Source organism: Nycticebus coucang, chromosome 2 (assembly GCF_027406575.1).
Source record: "Nycticebus coucang isolate mNycCou1 chromosome 2, mNycCou1.pri, whole genome shotgun sequence".
Classification (NCBI taxonomy): Eukaryota; Metazoa; Chordata; class Mammalia; order Primates; family Lorisidae; genus Nycticebus; species Nycticebus coucang.
Genome location: NC_069781.1, coordinates 116,885,228 through 116,900,558, shown reverse-complemented (window position 1 = coordinate 116,900,558; position 15,331 = coordinate 116,885,228). Strand labels below are relative to the sequence as shown.

At 57.8% G+C, this 15,331-nt stretch overlaps 1 protein-coding gene across 2 annotated transcripts; it reads right to left on the bottom strand.

Moving 5' to 3' along the window:
- Positions 1-2,050: 2,050 nt before the first annotated feature.
- On the bottom strand, positions 2,051-15,325 carry MKNK2 (MAPK interacting serine/threonine kinase 2). 2 transcript variants are annotated; one of them, XM_053581113.1, is made up of 15 exons: positions 15,184-15,325; positions 14,888-15,034; positions 11,602-11,664; positions 10,896-10,992; positions 10,682-10,783; positions 10,488-10,585; positions 7,954-8,033; positions 7,586-7,659; positions 7,233-7,337; positions 7,086-7,141; positions 6,860-6,955; positions 6,279-6,473; positions 5,371-5,535; positions 4,601-4,644; positions 2,051-4,355 (listed from the first exon to the last, which is right to left on the bottom strand). In XM_053581113.1, exons 2-15 carry the CDS (start codon positions 14,936-14,938, stop codon positions 4,112-4,114), a joined length of 1,470 nt encoding a protein of 489 aa, XP_053437088.1. In that variant the 5' UTR covers positions 14,939-15,034; positions 15,184-15,325; the 3' UTR covers positions 2,051-4,111. The 2 variants fall into 2 exon arrangements, with proteins under 2 accessions (XP_053437088.1, XP_053437095.1); XM_053581120.1 differs by lacking the exon at positions 11,602-11,664.
- Positions 15,326-15,331: the final 6 nt, after the last annotated feature.

The following is a 15,331-nucleotide window of genomic DNA, read 5'->3' as shown; positions in this document are numbered from 1 at the left end:
GCCACAGCTGCTGTCCTTGTCTATGCCAAGCCTTGGAGTCCACCACCAGGGCCATTTATAAGAAATGCTAGAGGGTGGCACCTGTGGCTCACGGAGTAGGGCGCCTGCCCCATATACCAGAGGTGGCGGGTTCAAACCCGGTCCCAGCCAAAAACTGCAAAAAATAAATTAATTAATTAAATAAAATGATCTTTTTTTTTTTTTTTTTTTTTTGAGACAGAGCCTCAAGCTGTCGCCCTGGGTAGAGTTCTATAGCATCACAGCTCACAGCAACCTCCAACTCCTGGGCTCAAGGGAGTCTCCTGTCTCCGCCTCCCAAGTAGCTGGGACTATAGGCGCCCACCACAACGCCTGGCTATTTTTTGGTTGCAGCCGTCATTGTTGTTTGGTGGGCCCGGGCTGGATTCGAACCCGCCAGCTCAGGTGTATGTGGCTGGCGCCTTAGCCGCTTAAGCCACAGGCGCCGAGCCAATAAAATGATCTTTAAAAAAAAAAAAAAAAAGGGCGGTGCTTGTGGCTCAGTGGGTAGGGTGCCAGCCCCATATGCCAAGGGTGGTGGGTTCAAGCCTAGACTCGGCCAAACTGCAACAAAAAATAGCCAGGTGTTGTGGCAGGCACCTGTAGTCCCAGCTATTCGGGAGGCTGAGGCAAGAGAATTGCCTAAGCCCAGGAGTTGGAGGTTGCTGTGAGCTGTGACGCCATGACAATCTACCGAGGGCAATAAAGTGAGACTGCCTCTACAAAAAAAAAAAAAGAAAGAAAGAAATGCTAGAACAGGCAGCTTCACAGCCTCCGTCCTCTTCTACCTCCTTCCTCCTAATGACCTAAAAGCAATCTCACCCCACTTCCCTACTCTAACACTTCCCATGGCTCCCCATTGCCTATGGCACCAAAACAAAGTGCCTCCACTCTGGGCGGCGCCTGTGGCTCAAGGAGTAGGGCGCCGGTCCCATATGCCGGAGGTGGTGGGTTCAAACCCAGCCCCGGCCAAAAACCAAAAAAAAAAAAAAAGTGCCTCCACTCTGAGAAAACTGAGGCTACACAGAAGTCTGGATGCAGCTGGGAAGTGGATACTTGGTCACTGGAGAGGGGATGGGGGTGACTGCCGATTTAGGGACAGGGCTTCCTGTAGTTGTGGGATGTTGTATAATTGGATTAGAGGTGATAGTTGCACAACTCTGCATATACAAACCCCCCACTGAATTGTAGGCTTCAAATGGGCACTGCCTCCCTTTCTCATGCCTGCTCCCACTCAGGGTCCTGGGGTGACCCTGGGTCTCCACTACCCAGATGGTATTTTGCTTGGCTTTGTTCTGAACTGTTACCCTCTTGTAACCCCACCTGGCCAGAAACTGAGGCACACAGCAGTCTGGATGCAGATGGGAGTCAATATCCTTAACCATTAGGCATTACTGCCCCTTCCACTCCCACCTCCAGGGTCTCAAGTCCCTACCCTCAACACAGAGTCCTGTACACAAGGACTCTGTTATAGCTGAGGGGGTAGTCCCAAGAGAGGGAAGGGGCCAGCCACTCAGGAAGGTATGAATCACTGGGTTACATTGCTTAAAGGCAGCTGTAACAAGGTCTCCCACTCTGTTCCCCAAGGATATCTTGCCCCTACCTCTACTCTAGGATCTGGTCCAGCCTCAGCCTCAGGCAGAACCATAGACCAAGGCAAAGGTGGTACCACATGGCCTTCAAGGCAGGCCAGCATCAGTCTGGCCACTTTCCCTTTGGATTCTTGGAAACTTGTTCCCAGAGTTCTTTTGAGACCCAGCAGCCATATTGTAGGGAAGCTCAAGCCACACCAGGAGGCTCCTTGCAGGCAGCAGGCTGAGCCCTGCCATGGAGTTGTGTGAGTGAAGATGCCTGAGGAGAATGAGCCCAGCTTTTTACCTCTTTCTTCCTAGCTAAGGATCCTGGGGGAGGGAAACCAATGTGGCCTTTCCAGATTCCTGACTCACAGCATCACTGGCAATGTGGCTTTTGTACCAGTAGGTTTGGGCCAACTTGATTATGAAGCAAAAAAAATCCAGAATTCAGGCACACCCAAGTTTTTATGACTTTTATTAAATCCTTACAAAACAGAATACAAAATTCTGGCATTGACGGTGGAAAGGAAAACTTTGAGCTCTATCAGTTCACCTGGTACAATGGAATTAAAGTGCTTGGATGTTTTTTCCCCCAGTTTAAAAAATTTTTGAGGTTTTCTTTTTGTTGTTGTTGTTGTTGTTTTTTAAAACAGCTTAACATCGATACACGGCCATTCTGGCCCAGGCTCTCCAGGATCTTCTGCTCATTCACAGTAACGTTCTGACTAGCCCTCCAGGTGGCCATGCGACAGGGTAGGAGGGGAGAGGGAGGAAGTGACTGTCCCACCTTCAGAAAAACAGAAGCTGCTAGCCGCTCAGCTTTCCAGATACAATGACCATTGGTGCCTGCGGCATTTGCTTGTTCTTTTATACAAAAAAGGCAGAAAATCCCCAGTTGCAAAAGATGGAATCACTGAAGGTGAGAGATGACAAGAGGTCTTTGGAAAGGCCATCCACAGATATAGGCAGGCAGGGGACTGGGGAGTACATGTCACCCCCACCAGCTACCACAGACTGTGACAATTGTAGGAGACTTGGGAGGGGGAGAGGAGGTTAGGCCGAAGGTGTCTGAGCCCACCACCCACAGGCCCCTCCGACATTCAAGTATTCTTCAAGAACAGGGAAGCAAAGTCAACTGATGTTTTCTTTAAAAAACTAACTAAACACGACGAAAATCCCCGACCATAGATTTAGAGGCCAGAGGGGCTACCTCAAGAAACACCTGAGCACAGCCCAGGGCTGGGCTGGCCTGGAGGGGGCCATGGGGAATTGGCTGGTAAGCGACACCCCACCTGCCACCCCCCTGACCAGAAGAGCCACATGTGCACATAGAAAATGGAAACTCGTATTGCATAGTACTTCACCGCCAGAGCTCGGGGTTGGGGGACAAAGCAGACCCTTCCCTGCCATTCCTGGGTGCCCGAGGCCGTGGTAGCGGCGGCTGCTTTCCTGAAGGTGGGCAGACTGAAAACACTGCCCTCACGGGTGAGGGGATGCAATGGGACCCCCAGGTCTGACCCCAGCTTTGGTGATGGGGAGTGGGCCAACAGCTTCCATTCCAGACCCGAAGGGGGGCACAGGGGCAGGACGTGGCCATGGTCAGACTGAGCCCTGAGAAGGGGCACTCGGGTGCCCAGAAGGGGTGTCTTGGGGACCCCCAGGTTGGCTGACGGGTGCCTGTCCAGCCCCTCCTACCCACCTTGGTGTGGCAGATCCCTGGCTCCTGCCGCTTCAGTCCCTGGTTGGGTAGCAAGGGGGCAGTAGGTCAGCTGCAATTTAAGGTGAAGGTCAGAGGCTGAATCCTGCCATCAGGGGCCTGGACAGCCAATCCTAGAGGAAGCCCTGATTGTCAACTCTCACAAGGTCAGGGAACTTGGGTGAAGGGTGGGGTGGGGGATGCCCTCCCCCCTGCCTGCCCACACCCAGGCCTACCCTCTTGAGATAGGGGGCCCCCTGTCCCTGCCAAACCACCAGGGGTGTCTGGAGTGAGAGATAAAGGAGCTGCTATTCCATGACAGGAGGGGGAAGGAGAGCCTGTCCCTGAAAATACTGAGGGCTGGGGAGGCAGACATGGGGGAAGGGTGTCCTGGGCCCCTCAGCTCTGGAAGATGGCAAATTGGCTGGAGGCGGGCTCTCCTGAGTCACTGTGCAAGCAATGGGAGTAAGGAGGGGGTGGCCGGGTGCAGGTGACCTGGGCAGCGGGGCACGCCAGACCTTCAAAGTATAGGTGAGTTTGGGGAAGAGTAGAAACCCAGCCACACACACCCTCTGCTCTCCTCCCCATCAAAAGGAAAAAAAACAAAACAAAACAAAAGGAATGAGGAGGTGGGAATAGGAAAAAAAGGGAAAAAAAAAACCCAAAGCAAAAACCTATTTAAAAAAAAAAAAAAACAAAAAAAACCCAGCCCCTCAGCTGGGCTTAATGCCTGGGAATGCAGCCAAGGGGAGCAGCTCCCAATAGCTTAAAAAAAAGTTTAGATAAGGGGGGCACCTATGTACAGAGGGAAGGTGGGAGGGCGTCAGGCGCGGTCTCCCACGAGGACCACGGGAGCAGCAGACAGGCTGGCTCTCTGCCGCCGTTGAGCCAGCTTGGACTCTGAGGGTGGGGACAGCTGTAGGCAGCGTGAGGTAGCTCGGACGAGGACGGGCTGGCCCTGCCCCGCGGCCTCCTCCTCCGCCAAGTCCTCTTCACGTTGGGCCAGCTGCCGGTTCATGGCAATAGCCTCAGCCGCGAAGGACGTGAGGTCTTTGGCACAGCTGTTCCTATGGAGGCAGAAGAGGGGAAAGTTGCTGAGGCCAGATCCCATGGGGTTTGAGCAGTGCCCTCTCCCCTCACCCTGGGCCTCTCTGGGCATCAGAACCTCATTGTCGGCCCTAGCAAGTCACCCAATATGAGGATATCTAAGTGCTTGGGTGTTTTTCTCCCACTATTTTCATCTTTTGAAGCATCTTAATATTTAACACCCCCCTCTGGACTTGGGAAGCCCCAAGACCCTACATAGGCTCACCTCTGCAGGACCATGGGTGTGGGCAGGGTGTTCTCCGGGGCGCACTGCAATGAGGCAGAAGAGGCAGGGGCTAAAGTGGGCCCAGCAAGCCCAGAGGAAGCCCTTGGGCTCAGGTGGCACTGAGGGAAACCCTGAGTACAGCCCCATCTCCAGGACCCAACCTGCAGACACCACGAACTGGGGCTTCATGCATACCTGCACAGGGACCCTGAACCTGGCTAGGGGAGGGATGCTGTGTGACTCTAGTAGGGATCACAGGGTGGGGATGGGTTGAACAGCTCAAAAACCATGCCCCTTCTGGTTTTCAGCCCAAACCCACCCTCAAAGCCCCCTCTTTCTCAATGCATAGGTCTCCAGATTGCTCCTGGAATGGGTTTAGAGCTCCTTCTTGCTATGGAAAAATAGAGTGACCTATGTTCCTGTTTTTAGTAAAGCCCATTGCCCTGGTGGCCTCATTCTCTTGGGGCAGCAGATGACTCCTGGGCCTGAGAAATGCAGTGGGTAGGGCAGAGCCCTGGACTGAGATTGGCCAGGCACGAGGCCCTCCTGCCCTATCACTCTCAGACCCAGGGCCAGCCAGGCTAGGATGATCCTCTGAGCCACTGCTCCTGCCAGCCCCTATGTGGCTGGCCACTTGGTGGGGTAGCAGTGGACCCTAGACCCCACTGCATCTCTGGGCCTCTGTGCTACAGTCTCAGGGCTTTCCATATACTTGTATGGGACACCTGCAGCCCCAGGTCCTCCCCAGTCCCTCTGAGGCTAGTGCTCACCCCCTGCACCCAGGGGTGCTGCAGGACTTGGGCAGCGCTCAGCCGCTGCTTGGCGTCACGGACGAGCAGCTTAGAGATGAGGTCTTTGGCGGCAAAGGAGATGTGGGCCCAGTCCTTATCGGGGAACTCATACTTGCCCTCCTGGATGCTCTCGAACAGCATATTCTAAGGGGCACATGGGGGGGAGGGGTCAGCTGCAGATGGAAAAGTTGGGCCAGGCCCCTGCCACCCAAAGGGCAAACTGATCTGGGATGGGTGCAGGTCTGCAGGACCCAGGGTCCTGAGACAGGCTGGCATGTCCAGGAGCTTTGGGGCATCACAGGAAAGTGAAGGGACACAGACCCAGAGGTAGCTAGGAGGTTGAGCCAGCAGAGGTGGCAAGTGGGAGTTGGGTTGATTTACAAAGGTAGCTCCCAGAGGCACCAGGCTAGGAGTGCTGAGCCTTGAGCCTTGGGCAGGAGGCCCAATCCAATCACCTCAACTTCAGATGTTGCCTACCTCTTTGCTCCCCGACCCCTGTCCCTGACTCCCTTGGGCTGGGAAACTCAAAGTGTCTTCAGAAACTCTGGAGAACGGGTGGGCATTGCCCTATAGATCTTATCAGTGCTTGGTGGTCAGGGGGCAGGTCCCTGGGTAGCAGGGGTGCACAAGGCAGGTTCCTAGGAAAGGAGGGATGCATGGGTAGGCCTCCAGGTGAAGAGAAATGCTGGGGCACACAGCGCAAGCCCCCAAAAGACGAGTACATGGAGTAGGGGGTAGGTCCCCATAGGAGCAGAAATGTAGGGGCAGGTCACCCGGAGAACTGGGGTGCAAGGAGCAGGTCTCCAGGGGCACACAGAACAGGCAGGTCCTGGGGTAGGTGACAGGGGCACAAGGGGCAGGCCCCAGGGCACAGGGCAGCCCCTCACCTGGCAGGCGGGGCAGGCCTCGCCGCGGTCCCAGCCGCAGTCACTGCCGCAGTGGCCCACGAAGGGTGGGTAGCCGCTGAGCAGGATGTACAGGATGACGCCCAGGCTCCACAAGTCGCAGCGCTTGTCATAGATGCTAGCCTCCTCGCTGAAGGCCTCCACCACTTCTGGAGCCATGTACTCTGCCGAGCCGCACTGCGGACCGACCGGAGCAGGCGAAGCGTGTCACTTGGGGCTGGCCCGCGGCCCGCCCTATCATGCTCGACCCAACCAATCAGAGGCTGCTGGCAGCCCACCCTGCCCAATCAGCAGGTGCTTGGAACCCACCCAATCCTGCCCGGCCAATCAGCGGTAGGAATTTGGGACCCACCCCGCCCCCGCCTGACCAAGGCCCCGACCCACCCCCAGCCCATCAGCAGTTGTTGCTAGGCGGAAGCGGAGCTCAGCTCCGCAGCTCCAGCGGCCAGGGGCCCAGGCCAGGCCAGGTTCCGCAACCGCAGAAACAAGACTGGATGGGGTGTCAGTCCTCTGGGTTCCACCCCACCCCCACCCCTGGGGCATCCGGCCGCGCGGGCCCTCACCGGGGTTAGCAGCTCCGGGGTAGAGATGGGGGAGCAGTCTCCATTGAGCTTGATGCCGCTGCCCAAGTCAAAATCGCAGATCTTAACAGGGGACACCTGGGCAGGGTGGGAGGCATGAGGCTGGGGTCCACCGGGCTGGCCAGTGGGCAGGGCTGTCCAGCAGGAAGGGCTTCCCCCAGAGGCAGGAGGTGCCGGGAGCTGACCGCACCTGGCCAGGGTGCCTCACCTGGTTGGGGTGCTCACAGAGGATGTTTTCCGGCTTTAGGTCCCTGTGGGCAATGCCTGGGGGAGAAGCAACAGAAGGGCGATTGGGGCTATGGACGTCTTCCCAGAGACCTGGGCAGGCGGACCAGACCCTGAACTGGGGACTCACCTTTGTTATGCAGGAAGTCCAGGGCACTGGCCACATCCTGCACCACCACACTGGCCTCTAGCTCATTAAAGTGCCTCCGCTTGTGAATGTGACTCAGGATAGAGCCTGGGAAGAGGCCATGGCAGAGGGAGGGCAGAAAGGGTCACTTCCCGAGGCCCTGAGCTAGTCCACAGAACCCACACTGGCTCCTTGGATCCACAGTCCTCAACCCAGAGCCACCCTGCAGACAGGGTGCTCGGACCCCACAAACCCCTGCGTCCCATGTGCAGAACCCTCTAAAAAGTCTTTCCTGGAGGCCCTGAATCCCATAAGAACCCAGCCCTCCCTCCCCACAAGCAGGAGCCCACACTTACCACCCCGCATCTTCTCAAATACTAGGTAGAAACGGTCCTCCTCCTCGAAGAACTCAATCAGCTCTAGAACATTCCTGGGGTGGGGATCAAGAGAGGACCTGAGACTCCCTGAGGCCCTTGGGCACTCACTACCCAGCCTCTCTGAGCTCACCCACCCATAGGAAGGCTGGGACTGGGCCAATGGGCCAGCTTTCGCCTTGCCCACCTGGGGCCATCAGCCACACTGTCACTGGGACCACCCACAATGCCCAGCCTAGTAAACAGCGTGTGCTTAATATATGCTTGCTGGGGATAATGTAGCATTTAGGCCCATTCGTTTACTGAAAGGTAGCTCAGAGCCTGGCTGTGGCAAGACCAGGTCACCTCACCTGTGTCCCTGGCACTGATACAGCATCTCCACCTCCCGGAAAACCCTGCTCCGAATGTGGCCTGGTTGCTTCTCAATGATCTGAAAGGGGTCAAGGGGACACGCCACCTGGGTCAGCTGGACCTTCCAGCTGGCAAGTTTCTGGCAAGCCCCTGCCAGAAACTTCTCCTGTACAACACCTGAAACTCCACTAGGGCTCAGACCTTTGACCTCTGAAAAGCAGGGCTTTCCTAGAGGGGTCCAGAATTTGCCGGAAGTCAAAACTTTACAGTCAGCAGGGGACATGGTGAAGTGGAACATGAAAGAAAAGCTGATAGGAAAAAAGCTGGTGGGGCAGCTCTCCACCCCTACCCTGCAAAACATCCCCACAAGGCATGAGGACCAGCTCAGGGCCTTGGGAAGTAACCCTTCCTTGGACTGGTGGCTGCCCCTCTTTGACAGGGAGACCAGTCATCTTTGCTTCCACAGGACCCATAGAACTAGGGAGACCCTCAGGGTGCCTGGCTGCCAGCCTGGCTGGGTCCCACATGCCATGTGGCTGCAGCACCAAAGCCTGTATTCCTGGCTCCACACTAGCGTGGCAGGTGCCTCCCCCAGGTCCATCAGCCTGTGTCTGTTTAGGCCAGACCTGAATGGCTGAGACCCAGCTCCTAGGAAGGGCCTCAGAGCTTCAGGAAGCCTGAGCCCCAAACCACTGCCCTCTGGCACCAGCCACTCTAAGGACCAGAGGGTTCTACCCCTGCCAGACGCCCCCAGCCACCTTTGCTGGCAGAGGTGGAGGTAGAGGGTGCCTGCCAGTTCTCCCTGGTACCTGCTGGACATCTTTTCCCAGGCTGGACATTCCAGCCCCTTTCCCACTAAGCAGGAGGGTGGGTAGAGGGTAACCACACGTGCCCAGGGCTCTCATTACAGTGGTCTGGTGCGGGAGGGAATGTGTTCCACCTAGACCCCCCAGCTAAGGCCATGCATTGTGCCACATGTCTAGTGATAGACACACCTGTCCCAGCCAGGGGCAACAAATAATCTGACTCCAAAGTCTCCTGGGAACCCCCTCACCTCCCGAGTTGAAACCAAACCTAGTCATGTCTCTTGGGAGGCCGGCTAGGATGGCCACATCAGGGAGCAGAGTACAGTCCGTCCTAGAAAGGAGCTGCCTGCTCTGAGGGCCCAGCTGGGGGTCAGCACCCCTCTGGTGGCCCTCTGAGCTCTGCCTCCCTGGGCAGATGCCCTGAACCCTCAACCCACAGGACCAGGCCATGCTCCTCAATCCATAGGCTCGGTGAACCTGCTGCCCTGCCCAGAGCCCAAGTACTTTTTTCTCCTCTGCCCAGAACACCTCCTCCTCCTGCCGACCCCTAGCTGGGCCAGCTCCTCTGGACTTCAGTGGTCAACCTCTTCACACCCCCACCAGGAAGCCCCCTGATCTTGGCACTGACCACACTGGGTCAGGGGCAAGAGGACTGTGGAGGCAGCCCCAGGATGGTAGTCAGGAGCCCCTGTGAGGCTGCATGGTGTAACTCAGGCTACCTCACCCCCCCCAGCCTCAGTTTCCCTATCTGCCAAACCAGGACAGAAAGTTAAGTCTGCCTGGTAGGACCCTTTGGAGGAACATACTCAGAAGGAAGCCTGCTGTACAGAAGTGCTCTCTGAGTGTCTAAGTCTCTGGCACCTTTGTCCTGCCCCACCTGGAAGCTCTCAGGGAGCAGGGGCCACAATTGCATCTGTCACCACCTGTCACTGCTGTGGTCCCAGTGCCTGGCCAACAGTTTCCCTTAACTTGAAAACACAAGGCTCACTCCTCCCTTCACCATGGCTGGCCCACTCCTGTTCCACTTTTTCCTCTGAAAAAGCCACCAGTGTGGCTTGAACTCCTACCAGGGTCTGCAGCCTTCCAGCTGGCCCCGCATCCCTAGGAGCACCTGGCTCCCTTCCTGGGCAGCCCTGGTACTGGATACAGGGTCATGAGGGAAGCCTGGAAGGTATCTTTGAACACAATATCTGACTGTGTGCCCTCATGTGCAAGGTCATGAGGCTACTACCAGGGCCTCAGCAGCCTCCTGCACCCAGACCACTGGCCTCACCCTGGCCTCAGAGGTGTCCCAGGGATGGGGGAGGTCACATGGGTTTTCCCAAAAGCAGAGCCCCCTCTGTCACCTGCTGGACACAGCTCAGAAGACCTGCCTGAGGGACCCAGTAGGTAAGTGTCACCTCTGGCCAAAGCCCCCAGCTCTGGGCAACTACCGGTACCTGGCACAGGGTCCTTGGCCACCTGGACATAAGGTGAGCAAGGGCCACCCCTCATTGCCACTCCTGCCTAGACTCAGAGGTGCAGTGGGGGCTCAGCAGGGGCTGACCCAGATTCCCAGAAGTGGCCTGAGTCACCAGGCCCCAGGACCATTTTTAGACACTGGTTTTCCCTGGCTGTCAATCTAAGAACTTGAGTGTTACCACCTCTTCCTGTCCCCCTCAGCCAATAGCAGATCCCAGGGGCTGCCAGAAAGGGCCATACAAGCGGCTCCAACTCCTGGAGCTTACCTTGACAGCATACTCCTGGTTGGTGATGAGGTTGACGCAGGTCTGCACACGGGCATGGGCACCTTCCCCGAGCACGTCCTCCTGCAGCTGGTAGACATCTGGGGAGCGGCAGGGTAGGCATGAAGGGACCTGTAGCCAGAGCCACCTCCCCACTATCTGCCTCTCTACCACCCCATGCCTGCTGCCCCTCTCACCTTCAAACCTGCCCGAGAAGCTGTCAGTGGCTCGTCCCCGCTTCTTCTTCTTGCCCCTCTTCTTGGCATCTGGGATGTCAATGGGCTGGCTGGCAGGCATGTCTGCAGAGATACACACCCACTGTGGCTCAGGAGGGGGCTCTGACCGACCCACACCCACTGCCACGGGGAATTTGGTGGGTGCCTTGTGCACCCACTCTCTTAGGTGTCTCACCAGGGCGGGTCTCGCACTGCAGGCTGAAGTCAGAGTCCTCACAGTCCCCAAGGTGGGCCTGGTCTAGGGAGAAGGCCAGGTCGAAAGGGTTCTGCCCCTGCAGGAATGGAGAGGACAGGAGAGAACACTTAAGACCAGGCTGGTGTGGAGAACAGTCCAGCTCCAAGGCTGAGACCACAAGTTAATTACCTGGAGAAAAACTGAGTCTGCTCCTTGCTCACACTGGACACCAGAATAAACTCCCCATGGGGCAAACGGTTCAGACCAGGTGATTCCCAGCACCTGGGACTCCCTTCCTCTCCCCCTCCCCACTCAGGGTGTGTATTTAAACTTGTGCAGCCTCCTAGGACCTCAGCAGGGACACAGGGTATCTTGGAGGTCCACAAATCCCCTAACTCAGTAGTTTTCAACAAGGGAGAATTCTGACCTCTCAGGGGATATGGGGCAATGCTGTGGACACTTATGGTTGTCACAATTGGGGCTGCTCCTGGCACAGAGTGAGTGGAGGTGGGAATGCTGCATAGCACCCTGCAGATATTTGTAGCCCAAAGGCCCCAAATATCAACATGTCGAGATGGAGAAGCCTTGTTCTCAACCATGAGGAACCTGACCCTCCGCCCCCAGCCCAGGGCCCCTGGGCATTCCCGGGAGGGTGTGCAGTATGGGGCAGGGACCGATGCAGGCAGACAGCTGCCTGGGGCCCTACCTCTGATGCCAGGGCTGAGTCACTGTGGGGCCCAAGCCACATTTCATGCCTCGGTTTGCTCATCTGCAGAATGGGGACAGCCCGGCTGACCTCTGGGGATCAAAGGCAGCAGAGCAGCACAGGGAGGTGACTCACTGGGTGGGGCTCCCAGCCTGGGCAGCCATGTCTGCCTTCCCACAACCTGCTGGGCTGTCTCAGGCCAGCTCAGCTCTTCCCAAGCCCCAATTTCCTCATCTCCTTCCCTACCCTGTCTGGAGGGTAGAGGGTGCATGTATTCAGTCTCTGTCAGCCCTGTCTCCTGCCTGCATAAGTCTCAGGCCCACCTGCACACCTGGGCCCCCAGTACACCTCCTCACACCCGCTCTATCTGGAAATTGCCCAGAATCGCCACCCCCAGCTCTGTGTAGCTGAAGCCTCCATATCTTCTGAGGGCCAGCCCTGAATTCATGCTTCCAGTCCCCAAAGCAGTGACCACCTCAGCACGTGGCACTACGCCTGCTGATGGCCAGTGTTTAGCCACATCTCTGCCTGGTCCCTGGGGGCACATGGCAGAGACACCCATGAGTGTGCCAGGCCCTGCCCAGGCTACGGCCTGCGTGGTCTGGTTTCAGTCCAGACACCCTGGAGGGACCCCTTCACAGGCTTTGGTACCCAACTAAGAAGTACCTCCCTCAGGGAAGAGCTGTGGCCAGCAGGATTTGAATTCAGGACTGTCCCACTCAACAGAATGGAGCTTGGATGAGAGACAAGGCAGCCCTGGGACTACAGGGAGGGTATGAAACCCTCAACAGGGTGCAGGAAGCCAGAGGTCCAACAGACCTTTCTGGGCCCCCCAGACAGAAGGTGGCTGGCACGAGTACATTTCTGCAGAATAGGCGTGATCCAGTCAGGGGAAGGGTCCCTGGTAGTAGGGGTCCAGGCCAGTTTCCTCTCATGATTGAGGTCTAATATCCAGGTCAGCCTCCTCCAGCCAGGAGGGCCCTAACAGGCAAGGGGGCCTGCAGATGGAGTGGTGAGTCCTAGTCTCAGCAAGGATGCTGGGACCTGGGGCCAAGTTGCTGGCCCTCTCTGGGCACCAGACAAAGTGGGGCAGGGCTCTGACAGATGGGCCACCCACCAGAGAAGGCACCCCAGGAGAGCCTCAGGGAAACCATGAGGGCCCTGTGCAGAGGGTCCCCACAGATGCCTGCACCTGGAACCCAGGAAGCCTGGTGGTAGCCAGAGAATAGAAGGGTCTGAGAACCATGCTGCCTTCCCAGCCTACTGCCCACTCTGCGCCAGGCAGATAGTTGCTAGGAGGCTGGGAGGAGGGGACCCTCCAGCTAGACCCACAAGGAGGCAAGGACTCTCAGCTCCAATAACCGTCCCAATCTAGAGGGGCTGCTGGGCCCAGAGCAGCCACCACACAAGGGAGGTTACTAGAATCAAAAGCCAGCCAGGGCTCTACTTACCCTCTGACCTTGACCTAGTGACCTGCCCTTAGGTAAAAGGATTCAGGGACCTCAGGGCCCAGTCTGAGCATGGCTTTATCTGGTCACTATTCCCACAGCATCCAACTCAGAAAAGTGGAGACAGATGGAGTGGCCAGAGCAACTGTGGTGAATGGACAGATCTGTTGTCAATAGGTGCTGGGTACCATCACTCCCATTCCCACAGGAGGGCTCCAGGCAAACCCTGCTGTCTGGGAACCTCCACTTTCCCATCTTAAAAGGTGGAAAATAAACCCGCCATGCTTGCACATGTCCTGATGGGACAGGAAGGGCGTCTCAGTAGAGGTGGCCCTGACCCAAGGGAGCAACTGTGCATGGTGGGGGTCATGGGAGGGGTCACTCTAGTGACCAAGTTCAGGCCACATGGAGGGGGACCTCTCTTGGCCCCTCAGTCCACCTCGGAGTGGAGCTGTCTGGTGGCCATGCACAGAATCAGCTCATAATTCCAAGCATGGGTAGTCTCAACCCAGTCCTTCCTGGAACTGGCTGCAGGACGAGAGTCAGCAGGCCTTGGCAGGAGGCTGCTGGAACCATCCAGAAAGTTTGGGTTTGCTTTGGCTGCTTTGCTTAGTCCTGTGTGCTGACCTGGCCTCGGCTCATGTCCAGCCCCAGGAAGGGAAAGCCCACTGTCAGAGATGTCTCAGGTCCACCCATGTCCCGCCCAGCCCTGGACACTCTGAGGGCAGCCGCTACTCTAGGAGAAAATGTAGTGGCAGGCATTCGGGCAGGGGTGAGGTGACTGGCCAGGGACACTGGCTAGACAGGACTGGGAATTTTTCCTGAGCAGTCCCCACTTGCTCCTCCCATCCTGGTGCTCAGCATGTGTGTACACACCACACACACACACACACACACACACACACACACACACACACACACACACACACACACACACACACACACACACACACACACACACACACACACACACACACACACACACACACACACACACACACACACACACACACACACACACACACACACACACACACACACACCGACTTCTCCACTGGGCAACAGGTCCCTGCCCAAGGAAGCCCAGGGAAGCCATTACATAACCTGGCCAGCGGGGTGGGGCAGGCAGCTGACATCACTGCGTCCCCTGGGCCAGGCCCTGTGGGGCCCCTACCCAGCACCTGCCATCCTTACCCTGCCAGGGTTGCTCATCTGAGACTAGGACTGGGCAGCAGCCACTACCAGACTGCCATAGAAACTTCCTGCTCTGACATGAAACAGCACTTGGGTCTGTGTGTCCCCCCACCACTCCCCACCTCACAGGCCACCTGGGGGTGGATGTGAGGGATACCCAACCTGGCCCAGGGATTCTCGAGGAAGATCCCGCAAGCCACATCCGGTGGTGACAGGGCTGTGGCCTGCTGAACCTTCTGCCCCAGTGGACAACCAACTGGGATTACAGGGGACACCCACTGGGTCTGGTATTATGAAGAAGGTACCCCAAGGGCTACATGCCAAGCTTGGGACAGAACTGCGGCCTGCTGATTCCAAGCCCTCCACAGGTGAAGGGGGCTTGCAGGAAACACGCAACCAGAGGCAGAGACATCTCATCCCACTTGGGGTTCCGGAAGGAAGAACCCCAACGCCACAGCTGGGGAAAGGTCTTCGGCCTGTTGATAACCCCATCAGCACACACCTGGCTGGGACAGCCCCAGACGTAGTGCGGGGGACCTCGCATGAGCCCCGGGCTGATCCTAGAGGCTGGTTCGGCGCCCTCTCCCACAGGCCACCCGGGTAGTCCAGCACTGGGCGCCCTCCAAACCTATCTCGGCCCTCACCTTGAACGAACGGTGGAAGCCCTGAAGTTCGGCTGTTTTCTTCTGCACCATCTTCTGTCCGGGCCCCGCCAGCGGGGGAGGGGACGGAGGGCCCGGGGGGCGGCCCGAGGGCGGACGGCCGGGCGGGGGGCGGCCGGGGAGGGGACCCTGCGGACGGGAGCAGACAAAGGGAGGGCGGTGAGCAGCGGCGGCCGCTCAGCCGGGAGCACGGCCCGGGCGGGGGCGGCGATGGCTCCGCTGGGCCCGATCCCCGCGGCGGATCGGGGTTCCTGGGGTTGCCCGGGGCTCGCACTCACCGGGGTCGGGCTCGGGTCGGGGCCGCAGTGCCGCCGCCGCCCGACGTCGCGCAGCCCGGACCCCGCTCCGCGGACCGCGCGGGGAACAGCGCCGCCGCCGCCGCCGCCACCGCGGACTCCTCTGCCTGGGCCGCCGCCACCGCCGAGA